This window comes from Astatotilapia calliptera, chromosome 5, assembly GCF_964374335.1.
Source record: "Astatotilapia calliptera chromosome 5, fAstCal68.1, whole genome shotgun sequence".
In the NCBI taxonomy this organism is placed as follows: Eukaryota; Metazoa; Chordata; class Actinopteri; order Cichliformes; family Cichlidae; genus Astatotilapia; species Astatotilapia calliptera.
In genome coordinates, this window is record NC_137426.1 from 9,351,552 (window position 1) to 9,369,224 (window position 17,673).

General features: G+C 40.1%; 2 protein-coding genes across 9 annotated transcripts; both read right to left on the minus strand.

Annotated features, from left to right (window-relative positions):
• Positions 1-409: 409 nt before the first annotated feature.
• Positions 410-9,862, minus strand: kif17 (kinesin family member 17). 6 transcript variants are annotated; one of them, XM_080301675.1, is made up of 15 exons: positions 9,721-9,862; positions 9,351-9,605; positions 9,023-9,169; positions 8,790-8,891; positions 8,360-8,549; positions 7,596-8,048; positions 7,344-7,438; positions 7,075-7,240; positions 6,879-6,976; positions 6,658-6,749; positions 5,953-6,181; positions 4,912-5,170; positions 4,704-4,765; positions 1,322-1,445; positions 410-901 (listed from the first exon to the last, which is right to left on the minus strand). In XM_080301675.1, the coding sequence occupies exons 2-15, from the start codon at positions 9,579-9,581 to the stop codon at positions 732-734; spliced, it is 2,418 nt and encodes an 805-aa protein (XP_080157801.1). In that variant the 5' UTR covers positions 9,582-9,605; positions 9,721-9,862; the 3' UTR covers positions 410-731. The 6 variants fall into 6 exon arrangements, 4 of the variants coding, with proteins under 4 accessions (XP_080157801.1, XP_080157804.1, XP_080157802.1 ...); XM_080301678.1 differs by lacking the exon at positions 9,721-9,862 and having other exon boundaries at positions 1,322-1,442; positions 4,704-4,762; positions 9,351-9,714; XM_080301676.1 differs by lacking the exon at positions 9,721-9,862 and having other exon boundaries at positions 4,704-4,762; positions 9,351-9,714.
• A 222-nt stretch (positions 9,863-10,084) lies between these two features.
• On the minus strand, positions 10,085-16,290 carry sh2d5 (SH2 domain containing 5). Of its 3 annotated transcripts, XR_013909186.1 has the most exons (11): positions 15,784-15,939; positions 15,281-15,337; positions 15,124-15,204; positions 14,971-15,045; positions 14,731-14,877; positions 12,894-13,094; positions 12,470-12,653; positions 11,971-12,076; positions 11,721-11,880; positions 10,325-11,003; positions 10,085-10,275 (listed from the first exon to the last, which is right to left on the minus strand). XR_013909186.1 is itself a non-coding variant. In XM_026167104.2 (10 exons), the coding sequence occupies exons 2-10, from the start codon at positions 15,329-15,331 to the stop codon at positions 10,830-10,832; spliced, it is 1,179 nt and encodes a 392-aa protein (XP_026022889.2). In that variant the 5' UTR covers positions 15,332-15,337; positions 16,035-16,290; the 3' UTR covers positions 10,085-10,829. The 3 variants fall into 3 exon arrangements, 2 of the variants coding, with proteins under 2 accessions (XP_026022889.2, XP_080157809.1); XM_026167104.2 differs by lacking the exon at positions 15,784-15,939 and adding an exon at positions 16,035-16,290 and having other exon boundaries at positions 10,085-11,003; XM_080301683.1 differs by having other exon boundaries at positions 10,085-11,003.
• Positions 16,291-17,673: the final 1,383 nt, after the last annotated feature.

Genomic DNA, 17,673 nt, shown 5'->3' on the forward strand with positions numbered 1-17,673 from the left:
TAAACTTTTCAATATTTAATTCTTATGATTAAAAACTGCAACAACAACTTTCTGTCTCACATATGTTATTTGCATTTAGATAAAGAATCTACTAATTAACATCACACCAAAACCCACACTGGTGACCAGAGATGATGTGTAATATGAGATAACCATATCCTAGCATACTGCTGCCTTGACAACAGCTTTCCTGATCCATTTGTGACAGCAGAGTACTACAGTTTGACATGCAGGCTGATATTATTTTATATATTATTATTTACTACTGTTTATAATACACTGGAGTCAAGTTTTAATGGCTTTTTTGTAAAGTAATTGAAATTAAACACATGAGACATCAGTTAATTTGATGTCATCTGTTCTTGACAAGTATTTTAAATGCTGGGTAAAAAAAAGGAAATCAGCAACATTACAATGCAAATATTTTAATATTAAAGAACCTAACTCAAACAAACATTAAATTATGTCTTGTGCAAAAAAGAAAAGAAAAACCGAGGAAGCATCATACAGTAGGTAGCAATGAGTTAAAAATTAACATTAATAATTAAAAACTCATGACGCAAATGGACTTGTAACATCGGCAATAAATGGGTCCTGTGTAAATCTAGATAGCAGCCGTCATAAAAGCATACACTGATTCACAGTCAGATATACATATACAACACTTATTTTTTGATGAGTCATCAAAAGTGTCATTGTAGAAAACTGCAAATATGTGGGTCACAGTCCATTTAAGTCGCCTCATTATGGATGTGAGATTTGCTTTTTTTGCGCTTCACTTTACCGTTGGACACTGGGACATCCAGCGACTCCAGACGGAAGGGGCGAGGCAGGATGGCGTCTGAGCTCACAGACAGATTCATGTTAGAGCCGCTCATGGAGAGGTGACCTGCCACGTTAACTAGCGGAGGAGAGGGGACGGCAGCAGGAGAAAAGACAGACAACAGTAAAAACTAAACAAAAGTAAGAAAGTGAAAAAGAAGAAAAATCTAACTAATCTAAAACTAAATGGTCTCAATAAGTAAAAATATAAAATATACAAAAAAGGTAAAAAAGAAGCCAAAACTTAAAATGCTCAGAGAGATAACCTAATGAAAAGGCTTCCCAAATGCAATACAAAAGTTTACTGTAACAGTATTAAGTGTAGTACGTGATTATTTTTTGTTCCTGCCAGTAAGGTTCTAATGAAAAGCAGAAACACAAGATCACAGCATACAAATATGTTGCTAAATAAAAATGAAATAGCATTCAACAGCAGAGCTAATTCACTAATTTAACTGGTAATATGTACTAATTAGAAGCCCGCAGTTTCTTTTCTCACCGTGGGCTTTTGCGGTGTCACTTCCGAGGAGCTGGCTCGCCCTCTTTGACTTGAAGTAGCTGCTGGCAATATTCTCACTGTCACTTCTGTCCAGCATTTGCTTGTACCTGTCCTCCTCCACCTGCTAAAACAGAAATGAAGTGCTGTTTTAGTTAATCAAGACATTGGAGTGAATTTTGTAAATAGAAGGAACAAGAGTGGAGGGGGAGTAGCTGTGTATGTGGATAAAAACCTAAATTACAAGGTGGTAGAAAGTATGACAACTGTAATTGATAATTTATTAGAATGTATAACAATTGAAATTTATAAGGAAAAAGAGAAAAATGTAATAATTAGCTGTATATATAGAACACTTGGCTCTAGTATTCAAGTATTTAATGACTTCATAGAGGAAATATTCTCTAAAACAAATCAAAAAGTTATGTTTATCTGTGGTGATTTTAATATTGACCTGTTGAATCCGAAAAAGCATAAAATGACCGACGAATTCCTAAACACTATGTGCAGTTTGAGTTTACATCCTAAAATAACCCGGCCTAGCAGAAATACACCACATTGTGCCACCTTACTTGACAATATTTTCACTAACAATATGGAAAACAACATTGTGAGCGGAACATTAATTAATGACATCAGTGATCACCTACCAGTTTTTGCAGTTTATGACACTAATTATAAGAAAAATCAGCATGAAGAACAACTGAGATACAGACGTGTAAGGACAGAAGAAACTATGAATGCACTTAAGAACGATCTATTAAATCAGGACTGGGACAATGTGTACAAAGAAACTGATATTGATATTGCATATGGCATATTTTTAAGAATATTCATGGAGTTGTACGATAAAAACTGTCCAACAATAAAATACAACAGAAAGCACAAATATTCAGATAGACCATGGATCACTAAGGGTTTACAAAATGCATGTAAAAAGAAAAATACACTCTATAGGGAATACCTAAAACAAAGAACAAAAGAAGCTGAAAATAAATATAAAAAATACAAAAATAAGTTGACCAATATTATACGTGTATGTAGAAAGGAGTATTATAGTAAAATATTGAACAACAATAAACATAATATGAAGGGAATATGGGATGTTTTAAACGGTATCATTAAAAATAATTCTGGACAACAAAGTTATCCTCAATACTTTATCGACAATGGCAATATTATGGAAAACACTGCTGATAAGGTCAACAGCTTTAATCATTATTTTGTAAATATTGGACCAAAACTGGCAGAACAAATTCCTGAGTCACTGCCATCAGTAGACTGTAGTGAAAACCTGATTGATAGGAACCGTAACTCAATGTTCCTCACATCAGTGGAGGAAAAAGAAATAATTGACATTGTACACATGTGTAAATATAAAACATCCACTGATTGTAATGATATTGACATGAAAATCGTCAAGAAGGTCATTGAAGGAATTGTAGGACCTCTAACATATATTTGCAACTTATCATTTCAGAAGGGAAAAGTGCCAAACAAAATGAAAATAGCTAAAGTTGTGCCGCTGTATAAAACTGGGGATAGACGCCACTTCACAAATTACAGGCCTGTTTCTTTACTACCACAATTCTCCAAAATCCTAGAAAACCTGTTTAATAAACGATTAGACAAATTCTTAGATAAATATAAATTACTCTCTGACAGTCAATATGGATTCAGATCAAAAAGATCAACATCTCTGGCATTAATCGAATCAATTGAGGAGATTACGAATGCTATAGATCAGAAACAGTATGCAGCTGGAGTATTTCTGGATCTCAAGAAAGCATTCGACACAATCAATCATGACATATTAATTAATAAACTGGAACGGTACGGGATCAGGGGGGTTGTACTGCAATGGGTGAAAAATTATTTAAGTGACAGGAAACAATTTGTGAAGCTGGGTGTCCATTCCTCATTATGCTTGGACATTGCTTGTGGTGTTCCACAAGGCTCTGTACTGGGTCCAAAATTATTTATTGTTTATATAAATGATATTTGTAAGGCATCTGATATATTAAAATTAGTATTATTTGCAGATGACACAAATATTTTTTGTTCTGGGGGGAATCTAAAGGAGCTGCTGGATACAATTACTTCAGAAATGTGCAAAATTAAAAAATGGTTTAACAGGAATAAACTATCGCTAAATCTAAGTAAAACTAAAATAATCTTATTTGGGAATTCCCTTAGAAATGCACAAATGCAGATTCATGTAGATGGTGTGGAAATTGAAAGAGTACTTGAACATAAGTTTCTTGGTGTGATTATAGATGACAAATTAAACTGGAAGTCTCATATAAATCATATACATAACAAAATTTCAAGAAGTGTTTCAATCTTGAGTAAAATAAAACACATTCTGGATCACAAATCACTCCACATTCTCTATTGTTCCCTGATTGCACCGTATTTGAATTACTGTGCAGAGGTTTGGGGCAATACTTACAAATGTTCGCTATCATCAATCTTTATATTACAAAAAAGGGCCATAAGGATAATCCATGAAACTGGTTACAGAGATCATACAAATCCACTATTCTTAAAATCAAAAATTCTAAAATTCACAGATCTGGTTCATTTTCTCACAGCACAAATTATATATAAAGCAATAAATAACCTGCTTCCTGACAATATTCTAAAACTGTTTTCTAAAAGGGAACGGGGATACAATTTGAGGGGGGAATTAAATTTAAAACATCCTCGTATCCATACAACATTAAAATGTTTTTGCATCTCTGTGTGTGGAGTGAAGCTGTGGAACAGACTAAGTAAAGATATGAAGCAATGTCCGAGCATGGCGCAGTTTAAAAAGCGGTTTAAGGATATGGTTTTTACAGGGTACAGGGAAAAGGTAGAGATTTGATAGGGTGTTCTTGTCTAATATTTTCATGTGTGTGCGGGTGCACGGGTATGTTGGTATGGAGATATATATATATTTGTAGGTTGTGTATCCTTGAGGTGTTAATGGGGTTATTGCAAATGTGTATATGTGCATATGTGTATATACGTATGTATGGATAGATAGAAACATATATGTATATATATTTTTAAAAAATAAAAAAAAAATACACATGACATATAATGTAATTGCAAGGAGGTATTTCTGTAGTCTATTGATACTAGATAGTGGAAAAGGGGTGGGATTAAATAAGCTTATGCTTCTTCCTGCTCCTTTTTGAACATGAAAGTTATTTGGAGTTGTGGTTGCTCGTTTTCCTTTTGTTTTGCTTTGTTCATTTGTCTCTTTTAATTCTATTTTGTTGTACTTTTTCAACATGTTCAAAATAAAGATTCAATCAATCAATCCATCAAATGGCCTCTAATCCTGCTAGAATGTGTGTATGTCAAGTAAAAGCCTATGCATGAAATGCAAACACACCGTAAATGCTTCTCCAGCATCAGAACCTGAGCCTCTGCGAGCTGAAGCTTTTGGAGTCACTGCTAAGAAAAAGAATGTGATTAATAAACATTTAAGGAAAGTAATTTGCAAAACAAACAAGATTTACTGTCTTGTCAAAAAAAAAAAAAAAAGCTTTCACTTTTCTTTTTTTCTTTTTTTTTTTTTTACATACCGTATTATACCCCACCTGAAGGCAGTGTTGTTTTCTGCACCATCACATCTGGCAGTCTCCAGGTGGCGCTGTCCTCGTCCCAGACAGCATCCTTCTTCAAGCGGTCCAGGTTGCTGTAGTTGCAGTCACGGCGCACCAGAGGCACCATACGCTCCAGCAGGCTGTGCAGGAGCTGCCCTTCCTTCTCCAGCCTGCGTATAGTCGCCAGGTAGTCATTCCTCTCCACCTCAAACTCTGCCTGCAGGTCACGGATCTCCAGTTTGGCTGCTTTCAGCTGTTGCAACATTGACGAAGCATGTTATTCATGAGAAAACTAGCTAAAACCCACTTGTTAAAAACGTGTCATATGTAGGGGTTGACATTCAAAGAGAGAACCGTTTTAACACACCAAATTAGTAAATCCCTGAAGAGATAACCTAATTTTTCCAGGTTAAAAAAGTTAATAAATTGCCCAATTTAAATTTAGTCAAAGTCACCTTCTAATACATCTCCAGACCGCTGCTGTTATTTTGGTATCACTATTTTGGAAGTCCATTGTACTTGTGCCTCTACAATGAGTGTTGGATCTTGCCCAGTGTTTCAAAACAGGGAGTATAATACTTTAACTTGATTTTGGAGAATTGTACAAAGTCGTAGGAAAGATGGTGAGCAAAGACTGGGTTTTTCTGGCCGAAAAACTGTTGCCTTTTCAATGTGTGGTGATGCTGTTGTTAAGGCTCTTTCCACTGGATGTTCTCCCACAGATGCCCCAGGATGTTAACGCACAAGTCTGCATTTATAGTCTGAAAGTGTAGTATGAATTCGCAATGTACAATCCCATTCTGGTGAACTTGCACTGTTGTCAAAATTTGACTTTTAAGGAGTAAACTTTGTCAAGAGCAGGGGTGCATGAAAAGGAGATCTTAGGGAGGAGAAATAGATTTCTGTGGGTGGATAACCCAAACTTTCTGATCGCTCCTTGAAATGTACAGAAAACCCTTAACACATATGCTTTCTCCCAACAGAAAGATTGCATTTTGCATCTGCTGCAAGCTCCTTCGAACTGCTTCCACTCACCTTGCCCTGAACTTTGACTAGCATTTGGTTTTTGGCATGGACTTCTTCCTGGATAGAGTTGTAGACATTCAGCAGCACATTTTCGCTCTCCTCGCTGTTCTCTGACAGAGCATGGACAAGCTGAGCTTTTCTCTGGTCAGCAAGTTTTTTTCTCTGCCGCTGTCTTTGTTGCAGCTCTTTGTTCCTGGCCTGCTCCCCTCCTACCACCTCCTGTTCCAGCTGCTGCAGTCTGAGGAAAGATTGAACACCAAGGACACCGCATAGATGCGTGCTTAGTATAATTCTTGCTATATTATTCTAGTGTAACCATCAATGTATGATATGTTAAACATAACTGTTCTGCTAATTACCAGATTATGGTAATAACACAGAAGAATGCAATGATGTAAAAGAATGCAAGGGTAAGTACATACAGAAAAATATACAGCTGGAATCTGATTATCCACTCCATTTGTAGCCACAAGCATAAGTATGACACATTCATCATGGAGTGTGATAAGAAGATTGTAGATACCATCATAACAATATGTTCAGTATCCTGTGAACAGTGTTGAAGATGCTCACAACCCAGACCCATAAGGAGTAGAAATTAGATGGATCGGCTGATTAAGACATATCATATATAATAATAAAATCATAGCTATGAATCTGAGGAAGTGTTCATGTTAAGGAAAGTTTCCATGATTAGAACAGAAGCCTACAAACCTTTCCAGGACGTGTTTCTGGTCTAGAGGCCCCGGTGCAGTTGCATCAGAAGACTCCAAGAGTCCAGCTCTATCTGGATCTTTTTCGGAAAGCTTGCTCGCCAACATGAGGGAATAAAATTCAACATTTTGCCTACATAAGATTGCCTTGTTACCTTGTTTCAGGATACAAATATGATTTGAAGAGGAGTGATCTTTATGGAAAGTGGGGCTGGACACTACCTTAGTCTGGGAGGTTTCCTCAACTGTACTGTGGCACATGGGATCAGTGCTCATGCAGAGTTCTTCCAAAGCAACCTGGGATGTACAGCTGGCGCCCACTAATGTAGAGAAGCGGCACAATACAAAGAAGCATACATGGGGAGAATCCAACAGTGGAAAACTTTTGTTCTGTTGTTGGCACAGGATGTGCTGTTACCATTCTTGGGGACAGAGCTCCCCCTGCTGACTTGGGCCTTCTCCAGACTGGACAGTTTTGATTCATAGGAGGAACGCAAAGCAGCAATGTCCTCCTGCAGCTTCGCCTTGGATTCCTGCTCTGCATTGTATTCAGCCTGCAACTTGGCCAGCCTCTCCTCATACTCCTGCAGAGACAGCAGAACACAGATCATAAATCACAGGCTCTTTATACAATGCATGCTTAAAGTTGAAGTGATAAATTGTTGTGTGGGATTGGTCCATGTTTGCCTCTTTAATCTTTTCCTTCCTTTCTTCAGTGGGGGTGGACTGTGGCCTTGAGGGCACAGCAGGGGATGACTCAGAAAACTGACCAGCCAGCAGAGCTGCATTTTAAATAAAAGTGTTTTTTTTTATAGCACTGGTAATTAAAGAAAGACAACATGCAAGAAAATAAAATATTTCTCTGCATCTAAAAGAGGCTATGTGTAGATTTAGGAATATTAAGCTAAAAAAGCATGCTGTTTTTCTATAAAAATTTACTTGAAAGGTCAGCAGTGCTCAGCTGGCCTGTGAGGAGCGCCCGCAGCTTCTTGATTTCCTCCTGATACTCTCGGAGCAGAGCATCCTTGGGGTCCTCGTTGATGCGAGGCCTGTTCTGGATGCTCTTGGCCCGGTTTGCATATCGCAGCGTACTTAGGCTTTCCTCATAATTGTTGTCTGCGGGCGAAAGACAGGCGATCATCAGGGTGCGGGTGTTTCCTCCCAAAGAGTCCTGCAGCAGCCTGGTCAGCTTGGAGTCTCTGTAGGGGATGTATCTGGAGCGTCCATCTACCAGGGCGGAGATGACGTTTCCCAGGGCCGAGAGGGAAAGATTGATCTTTGTGGCTTCGCGGAGTCGCTCGCCGGTAGCACCAGTTTTAGACTGACGCTCACTTCCTGCCAGGTCCACAAGGTTGAGTTTTCCTGCCCGTAGATGGTCCTGGTCAGATGAATCTGAGAATTTGAGTTGACACAGGAAACGCAAGCAACATTCAACACTGTTACAAAGCCTTATTATTTACCTTTATTAACCTGGTATGTTTTATTCAATGGTTTGAAAACTACATGCAAGCACAGGCAGGATATGCAAACTATTAACAAGGAGATTCATATACTATCAAATTTAAAGATATAGTGCCACAGAACAAAAATAACTGATGGTAAAGTGCTGATGACATTAGGAGATATAAGAGGATCACATTCAAAAGAAGAATATCAGCACAGACTGAACAGATATAGTGATGACAAAGATATTATAAGTTCACCAGTGCTGCAGATCTCCAGGTGGATGGTGAAGATTGAGTGGGAGCGTGAGGAGTCTTTGTTCATCAGCGTGTAGCCCACTGCGCGGTTCCTCCAGCCTTTCTCTATGATTCTTTCACACTCTCCCACACTGTGCACAGTGTGCATGGAAAGGTCCCGTACATATACCCCACGCTCTGGGTGCTCTTTCAGCTAGGCATTCATCAGCCACACAAAGCACACACATACGCACAATCAGCTAGTCTGTCACCCTGTTACAACACCTTGACCTTTAAGGAATCAACTGTGCGTTTAAATCACCATGGCAACAGGTACAGTACTGTGCAGAAAACAGCACACTCACCTTGCTGTACTAACCAAAGAACAATAATCCATTTGGCTTCTTCTGATACAGTGTAGCCTGTTTAGTTTATCTAAAAAGCAGGGACTCACCTCCAATCTCTGCTTGGCATCGCTTCCCAAAAGATCTCGGATTTCTTCATTGTAAATCTCCAAGTAGGAGGCCCTCACCAGGAATTTCGTATTTTCTGCACACTAGCTTGCACACACGAGATAAAACATATAATTATTCTATCAGTGCTGAGACGAGCCTAGACAAAAACTAGGAGCATAATATTACGTATGCATGTTGCAAGCTACAAGATCACTGTGGTCAACAGACACACCTGAATGCTCTCAAAGATGTGTTCAAAGGCCCGCGGGATGACACCCTTCTGGGTTGCAGGTTCAGACACCCCTTGCATGGTGAAAGACTTTCCACTTCCAGTTTGTCCATAAGCAAAGATTGTCCCATTGTATCCCTCAGTCACACCCTGTAAAAGTGACATTTTTAATTTTATTTAATTTTGAGGTGAGCAAAGGGTATTCACAATGACGCCTGCATTCATTAGGAATTAGATATAGGCTACTGATGTTAGGCTGAAGGTGTCCAGTGACAAGCGTGCTTCTTTTATAGAGCCCAGCTCTGCAGGCTGGTAATAAAATCAAGCTTACCTCAACCAAAGGATAAGCAATCTCGTTGTACATCTGCTCAGTTGTTTGATCAATATAGTAGGTCCCATCAAAGGTGAACTGTTTAGGTGGCTCATCCACTGCACCTGGCTTTTCTATGAAGCACTGGCAGCGCTGCAGGTCCATGGTCAGCACCATCTTACAGCTGAGCGCCTTCTCCCTGTCATTCAGGGGCCTGCACCTGACCACCACCTTCACCGACTCTGACCCCATGTCTCAAGAATCACTACCGAGCAGCTGGCAGGTGTAAGAGATCAAACTAATGTAAAATACAAAGCCGCTCCGGTCTCCTTCGCAAACACTCAACGTTTACTTAGAAGTACGACAGCAGGACCTCGATGGCTAACATCACCTTAACAACAAGATGACAGCAGCAGTTGACTAACGGCCCACATCTCCAGTGAGGTTCAGTAAGAAGCGATCAGCAAAAAATATCTCCAGGTACAGTGTGGACGGATCTCGTCAGGTATCGCTTCAGGTCCTGTCCCATTCTGTTCCTCTCTCCGAGGCGTTTGAGGTTGCTTAGCAACCATAAGTAACCATTGAGGAATGTAACAGGCCCAGACCCGCGGCCATTTCCGTGAGGACGGAGTGAGGTCAAAGGGCGAAAAACAGTCTACTTTATGCTTCATTACTGTCAAGAAACTAAAAGTGAAAACATATTTTAAATAAAGCAAACAGACGTTTGAAGAGAAAAGAAAGACTACGGATGCACGTTATGTTCAGTTATTTAATGTTTTGCTAATAATCACAATCTTCTGTTGTGAAACTAATGTAGGGGGTGCAGGTAGATGGTGTGCAAGCTATGAACAAATCAACTATAGTCAAGACGACACAACATGATAACCACAATCCCAGAGAATGATTGAAATCATTTTGTACCATTTATACTCGACCAATGAAAACTCTGAACAGAAATTTAGTCATATTAACAGATGCGACATTATCAGCTAAACAAACTGCATACAAAAATATGAGTAAAAAGGAGTAAAAGTTTTACATTTCAGTAACATTGTTACTAGACAAGGAAACAAGAAGAAAAAGTGTGGCTTTGCCATCAGGTGTAGTAATCAGTGATTAATTCCCCTTTACAGATTCAGGTTCTTAGTTTCATGTCTTAAAAAAAAAAAAAAAAAAAAAAAAAGCTCCTCTGTTTTATAGGCACAAATAAAAATGTATATTTTTAAAAGCTTATGTTGAAATAAAAATAATAAAATCAGAAACCACAAAATATCTTTAACACACAAGTACCCTCTTAGGAAATGGATACTGTTCACAGTAAGTGCCAACACTATTAAACAGTGACTTTGTTTTACAGTTAAACCTTCCCGCACCAAAACACAGATAAAAGATAAATGTGCAAAAGAAATGACCAGTGTCGCTTATTTTGTGCCCTCTGAGGTTGGCAGTCCACATGTTCCAGTGTCCAGGGTTTACATCCATTCGTTTCTGTGGGTACTTTTAATTTCGGCTTCGTTTGGGCTGAAGCTTTACAGGCTGCTGTTTGCTGACGTTTTCCTCCCACTCATAGCAGTGGTTCACCCGAGCATAGCTCAGCAGACATGGCAGCTCGTCCTCAGTCTCTGTGTAGTGCTCAATCAGCTCAGCCATGGAATTGAATTCAGTCTTGCATTTCTACATTTATAAAAATAAATAAATTAAAAAGGACACCAGTTACACATGATTATAAATCAACTATGACATTTCTAATCAAATACAAACAATTATTATGGTTTTCGAGAATAATATTGTCAATTAAGGTGGTTGCCAAGTGGAAACCTCCAGTGCAGTTCTCCAAAAAGCCACTTGAGGGCTCTAGTTAAAAACAGACTGTATAAAATTTGGAAGTCACCCACTATAAAGTCCTGATGTACAGGATAGCCTCAAGCTTAATGTTTTTGACCATAACATTTTAACATCACACGGAAACAAACACCCCTTGCTCTCCACCGCACTCCTAATATCAACATTTCATAAAAAGTAAAAAAAAAAATAATAATCCATGTTTCAGTAAATGTGAACTGAAACTACCAACTGAGCCCCAAATCTTCTTACTGACATCATAGAGTGAAAGAGTTGAGGGCAATTTTATCCACAGACCTCAATTTAATTGGAAGTCGCTGCAACTAGAGCTGCCGCCCTCTGCTGGCCATTATAGGGAATGCGTATTTAAAGCACTTCCACGTTAAATCAGATATTTCAATATCCCCCCCCCCCCCCCACGACCCCCTTTCTTTTCTATCATTTATGAAAAATATAAGAGCTTGTGAAAATAAAGTAACCAGTGAAAGAGATTAGATTTAATCATAATCTGGTTTTCACATCATGTATATGAGCCAACAAAAGAATTACCTCCAGCACGAATTTCCCTTTACGGGTGTTTTCAATAAGGTGGGTGATCGGGCCAGAGGAGAAGCGAATGATTAGAGAGCCACATTTAGGGTTTTTTGGATGTTGGCACAAAAGGTAGGATCCCAGAACATCATCTGCAAGCAGTGAATAGCTGCTCTCACTGCAATACCAAGAAGGAAAATCACAGATGTAGTAATAGGAAAGTGACACTTATGAATGTAAAGATGTATTTGATGTGCGATATACTAACGTTGCGATACCAGCCCAACACCACACTGCCTGAGCTAGTGCCTCTTCTGTTTCAGACAAGCTTGGAGCCCGGGATCGCCTCGCTGGCAACTTGTCTAGATCCTTTTCTGGTTTTGATATGATAAGAAAAATAATGTAAAGTTAGATTTTATAAAGGTGGAATATTGCATCACCATGTGACGGGGAAGAAGCATCCCAGATGATCTCAACTCAGTGGACGCTATGCAGTGATGATGATGAAATAACCCCTCAAAAACAAAGAAACATATTCAACTTTAAAAAGGAACATTAGTAACAGAAATAAAATGTAAGCGCTGTAGAAATGCACAATTACCCATATGAGATGAAATCACTTCATCATGCAGACTAAAATAAAAAAAACAAAACAAAGAAAAGCCCTGACACCACAGCAGTGACTGCCCTTCACCAAATACTGATGAAGTCGCTTTACCTAATCAATTCTTTGAACCTCGATAGCGCTCTGTGAACACTCGGCCCACCTTGAGTTACACTCAGTTGATCCTGAATGGTGCGCTGTTTGCGTGGCGTGAAAGTGAAGGAGCGGTAAGCACCAGAGCGCAGCACTTTGGTGCGTATGACTTTCTTGCGCATCAGGGAGGGAGAGGAGATGGGAAAGACCTCATCTTGGCTGCTTTGTTGGTCATCTGAAGACTTTGGAGTTTTCTGTAGAGAAAACATCACATAGTTTGTACAGATAATTTAAATTTTGAGGCATACATTTTGAAACTGCAGTGCTGTGCAAAAACTTGGGTGCGGTAATTTTTGAAGACATGGGTAAACTTACATTGAAATACAATATATAAAGAGGCAAAAACCATTGCAACATTTACTAACAAACTAACATTTAAATTAGTCCATGAGATTTTGGGTGAAGTTAAAAAAAGAAAAAAAGAATAGCCAAACCTTAGTGCCAGGTAATAATCCACCAAAAGGAGCTCTTCTGAATGAAACCAGGGCGCTGACACTAAGAGGAAAGCCGTGATTGAGCAGTGAAGGCTTGCGATGAGGCAGTGAGCCAGCAGAGTCTATCTGGGCCTCTTCTGGATGCTTCTCCAAGTACGACAGCTGGAAGCAGCGGCACAGCAGCAGGTTCAGGAACTGGGCCTAAAGGAGGAAGGGTGCATACAGAAAACCTAGCAGTTAAACTGAAACGGTGTTATTCTGTGTCATATTGCAGTCATTCATCAAGTAAATTATTAACAGTACAACGGCACTGATAAAAACTTAGCGCTTCAACACCACAGCTGACACCGTTTAGTCAAGCACAGGCATCTCGCAGAGATGAGGCAATTGCAGTGTCATAGTATTGCCGACCTCTCCATGTTGGAACAAGTCTCGCTGCTAACTACAATGCAGTGAGACTGGCTCAAAACAACTGAATGCTACCAGATCTACCAGTAGAGGCACCTATTATTGTGTCACACAGGAAGCTTGGCTTCAAGGGTGACTTCTGAAGATACAACAGTCGGTTGGGATCAGATCTGAATTTAGCACAGAAAGGAATTTGTTATCAAAGATCAATAAGCACATTTCCCATCACTCTCTAGTCCAAACCTGTGTGACACTGGAGGGTTTTATTTGGAGTTACCATGGCAAACTGTTCAGTACTGACCACATTTATTGGATTTAATTTCCTCTAATGTGTCAAAGGCTTCTGATAACAACAGAAATGTTAGCTTTATATTATATCGGCATTACTTCCCTACTCTGGGCTGCTCTAAAATAGTTTGCCTATCAAGATAACGAGAACGGAAATATGGACTCAGTTTCAGTGACACCATTAACGCAAACCTCTAATGTAAACTTTAAAAGGTTGTTCTCGTTCTCACGTCATTTAAACACGTGACCATTTTATTCCTTTTAAAGAATCGCTGTCAAAACCCCGCAACTATTTCAGGCACGGACCAAAACTATGCAAACATATAGCTTGGAAACTTTCTATGATAACAGACTTGAAAAACAGAGAATAGAAAGAAGACGAAGTAAACTGCTAAGTACGACACAAGTAAAAAGCAAAATCACAATGCTGCCAACTCTTTTTAGATCGCTTGATGGAAGTTCTGTTTTAACCACTTGCACATGTGCCTTTGCTCTGCTCCTCTGAGATAAAACAATGCTCCTTCAAGTTGACTTCTGTTTCAGGGAAGAGGGAGGGTGAAGTCCCAGCGAGCCAAATCTGGCAAGTAGAGCAAAAATGTGTTGGTCTGGCCTCAAACCTCCGGTCAGTGCACCATGAGTGGACACACAATGTCAAATTTTCTTCCTCTGTCTGGAGAAGTTACATATTATGCATTTTGAAAAAAGAAAGAAAAAAACAAACAAAACTCTTGCATTGTTTGATTTCTGGGTCGTAGCCCATCATCACCTCTGGTAATGATTCGGCATATGATAGTTTGAAATGTCTGGTAAGCAACATGGTGATATCACAAAACACACATGTTCAAGCAGTCAGGACAGGCCTTCCACCGAGTGCAAGTAGTGCCAGAAGCAGCCCATAGGTGCACACAGAGATAACCTTGAATGGGGTTGCAGCTAAAGTATAGTCAGTCATTGTTTCTGCTTTTTGTGAGCAGAGTTGGAACACCTTTAATCACACACTTTAAAATATACTGTGCTTGACAGAAGGACTTTCTGTCCAGCATGGGAAAGCGGCAGGGTTGTTATTTGTGAGTAAACAGAAAGCCTTAAATACATATTTACTGCGAGCTCTAACTATAACAGAACAATGGAGAATCCTTACTGCTCTGGCGTGCCTTGCTTTAAAGACATGGCAGTAGAGCTGGGTGTCTGGGCAGCCTGGGTTATGCGCGACAAAGGCAAACTGTGAATCGACGGGTCGGGCCGTGGAAAGAGAGATTCTCCGCAGAGCGTGGGCCATCAGGAGGATCTGCACACAGGGACAGGTCGCGAGCAATAAGGCACGAAAAGGAGAGCGACGTAAACAGGTCAAAACAAATTAACTGTCATTTTCTCTACTTACCGTTTCATCCTCATTATACATTTTCACACCTTTAATGGAAAACTTTAGGGACACTGGCCGTCTTGTCTTGCATGCCTAAATGAATACAGGACTGCATTAGGTACAGTCGTTATCATCACATTCGTAGGTTTAGATAGAAAGATAAAGACTCACTTTAAGGGACTTCAACTGTGTGTGCAGCTGCTTAATCTGGTCATCCAAACAGTTATCATCCACAGGAAATGAGCCTACATACTTCACCAGTGAAGACAGGAGGTTAAGCAAACACTCACACAGACACACAAATGCAAAGTCATATTTCCAGACATACCTCTGCTGATCGTGTCACTGTACCATCTTCTCTGACCGGTGCCTCACCCATCGTGCCCTGTGGAAATACGAGATTTCAACACTTGAAGTCCCGAGAATTTAGGACTCCAAGCAGCAGAGTGAAGGAGATTTAAAAACAAGTTGAAAACATATGGACTAAATTGAATGTGCGTTTATCTATCCTCTTGATACTCAGGGAAACATGAAAGACGAGTCGGTATTAAACATAAGCGTAGCAGTCGCAAGAGCCTGATTTTGAAGACGCTTCTTTGGGCGCATTAACGTCGCAGATAAACCTGCTGCTACAAGAGGCTCGATTGTTTTGTTGAGATTATCCGCCACGAAATGCCCCGAAAGAAACCCAGAAAGACACAAACGCGTGAAAAGACAAAACTTTTGAAGGGTTTCCGCCCTGTGGAGTCCAGCAGCAGCGGCAGGCAACACCGGGGCGTCTCCACCTGAGCGCACAGGTCACAACAGCACCTTTATATCACAGAAACTCACCCTGAGAGTCGCAACGAAACCCTCCTCATCCACCTCCTCACCCTCGGACCGCTCCGCGTCTTCTTGGCACGCCGACCAAACGCACACCGAGGCCCCCCCACCGTCACACTTTTACCTGCAGCCGTTACCCCCAGGTGTGCAGCGGTATTCCGAGGCGGAGTTTAGTTGAAGAAAGGCGGGGAAAGAGGAGGAGGAGAAGAAAGAAAAGAGGGTGTACGTGAGAACTAAATCAACCAAAACACGAAACTTACGGAATGGCTCAATGAATCACATCACCCTCCCCCTGAAGCGGTTTCTTTCCACTCCGCCTGACATTCCCACACAGCGCGCAAGAATTCAAGCTCACGCAGCAAAACCAAAAATAACAGTATGTGTCAATAAAAGTATTTTAAAATTACACGATATTAATTTATAGTTAAAAGCTGTGCACTGAAAGTCCACTAGGTAAAACCTGCGAGAAATAACTGGAGGCGTCACCAAGATGGCAGCCTGCATGGGAAAACTTGTGTCTAGATGAACTTTGGGTCCAAAAGTTAAATCTATTTTAAGCCCCACCACCACCACACACACCTCCTCCCGATAGTACTCGTTTTTTACTTCAGAAAAGATATTTGGGGTCATAACACTGTAATTTGTACGCCGTGCCATTTTATTATTTTGCAGATTTTATCATATGCTATGTTGTGTTATTAGATACAGATATAAAAATACAAAAAGTTAAGGTGCAGCAACATTACAGCGATACACAATGAGTCAGTGTGATTCAGTAGTATTTAAAACCTTTATAATGATACGTGGGAATATACATTTTGCTTAAGTAAACGCTCAGAATACTTGTTTCTCCACTTTTTATCTACAGTTTATACTTCTGGTTATACATGTTAAAAGCTGACATGCACCCATTGTGGGCCCGGTAACTTTTAATGTAGTTACTTTTAGTAGTTTCTCCTTAAAAAGGAGGATTTCTTTGACAGGATACTGACCAACACTCAGAGCAATGGGAAAGCAATAACTCAGTGAAGATTTAAGAAGGAGAATTGTAAATTTATAGGATTTGGGAAGCTCTCTTGGATTACAAGATCATCAGTTCAAACTGCTGTACGTGTGTATAAGTTATTTGGATGCATTGTCACACTGCCAAGGTCTGGAAGAAGACCCAAACTGTCCCCCTCAGATGAGAGGAAATTGGTTAGGATGTTGAGCAACAACCTGTAGCCACCATGGCTCAAGCCTGCCATGAAGTCAAAACTCCTGGGACCCCAGCTTCACAGACAGAGAGTGTTGACCTAGAAAGAAGCCCCTGCTCCAAATTCAACAACGTGAAGCTTGACTTTAATTTACAGCTGCCCACATAGAAAAGCAAATGCCCTGTGGGGAAAAGTTTTGCATACATGCAAGAGGGGTATATGATGTAGCATTTCTTTATTAAAGATCTAACAATAACTGGGAATTAAAGTAAGTGGAAAATATTTCAGTCTTGAAGATTTTTGCTCGATGTGCGCTAGCAATGGCCTGGTGTAATTACTTTAATTAAATGTACTGCATATGCTCTCTGAGCCCGTCCCCACGGCTATGCTAACCATTTAAATTTTCTGTGGGGGGGGTTTTAATGACAAAGACAATCAGGAGGAAAACCTGCTGAATTTTACAAGAAAGGATAGAGGGGGCTGTATCTGCTATAAGGACTAAGATCTTTTGGAGTTCAGATGGAGCTCCTGAAAACCTCTTCTGGTGGCAATCCGCCATCTTTTAAGTTGCGGTCTGCTGGGGCACCAGCATCTCTGAGGACAGAAGCAGGCCGATTCAGATGTCCAGCTCCGTTCTGGGACGACCTCTCGACCCAGTGGAGGTGGTGAGTGACAGGATAATGGCAGCTAAACTGTCAGTCCT

Coding starts and splice junctions, on each gene's coding strand:
- kif17 (XM_080301675.1), bottom strand. CDS start 9,581: ATGGGGTCAGAGTCGGTGAAGGTGGTGGTCAGGTGCAGGCCCCTGAAT. Junction 8,049..8,359: donor CCTGGAGATCTGCAGCACTG/GTGAACTTATAA, acceptor TCAAATTCTCAG/ATTCATCTGACCAGGACCAT. Junction 5,171..5,952: donor TAGTCAAAGTTCAGGGCAAG/GTGAGTGGAAGC, acceptor ATGTTGCAACAG/CTGAAAGCAGCCAAACTGGA.
- sh2d5 (XM_026167104.2), bottom strand. CDS start 15,331: ATGGGTGAGGCACCGGTCAGAGAAGATGGTACAGTGACACGATCAGCA. Junction 14,878..14,970: donor TGTATAATGAGGATGAAACG/GTAAGTAGAGAA, acceptor CCCTGTGTGCAG/ATCCTCCTGATGGCCCACGC. Junction 12,077..12,469: donor TCAACTGAGTGTAACTCAAG/GTGGGCCGAGTG, acceptor TATCAAAACCAG/AAAAGGATCTAGACAAGTTG.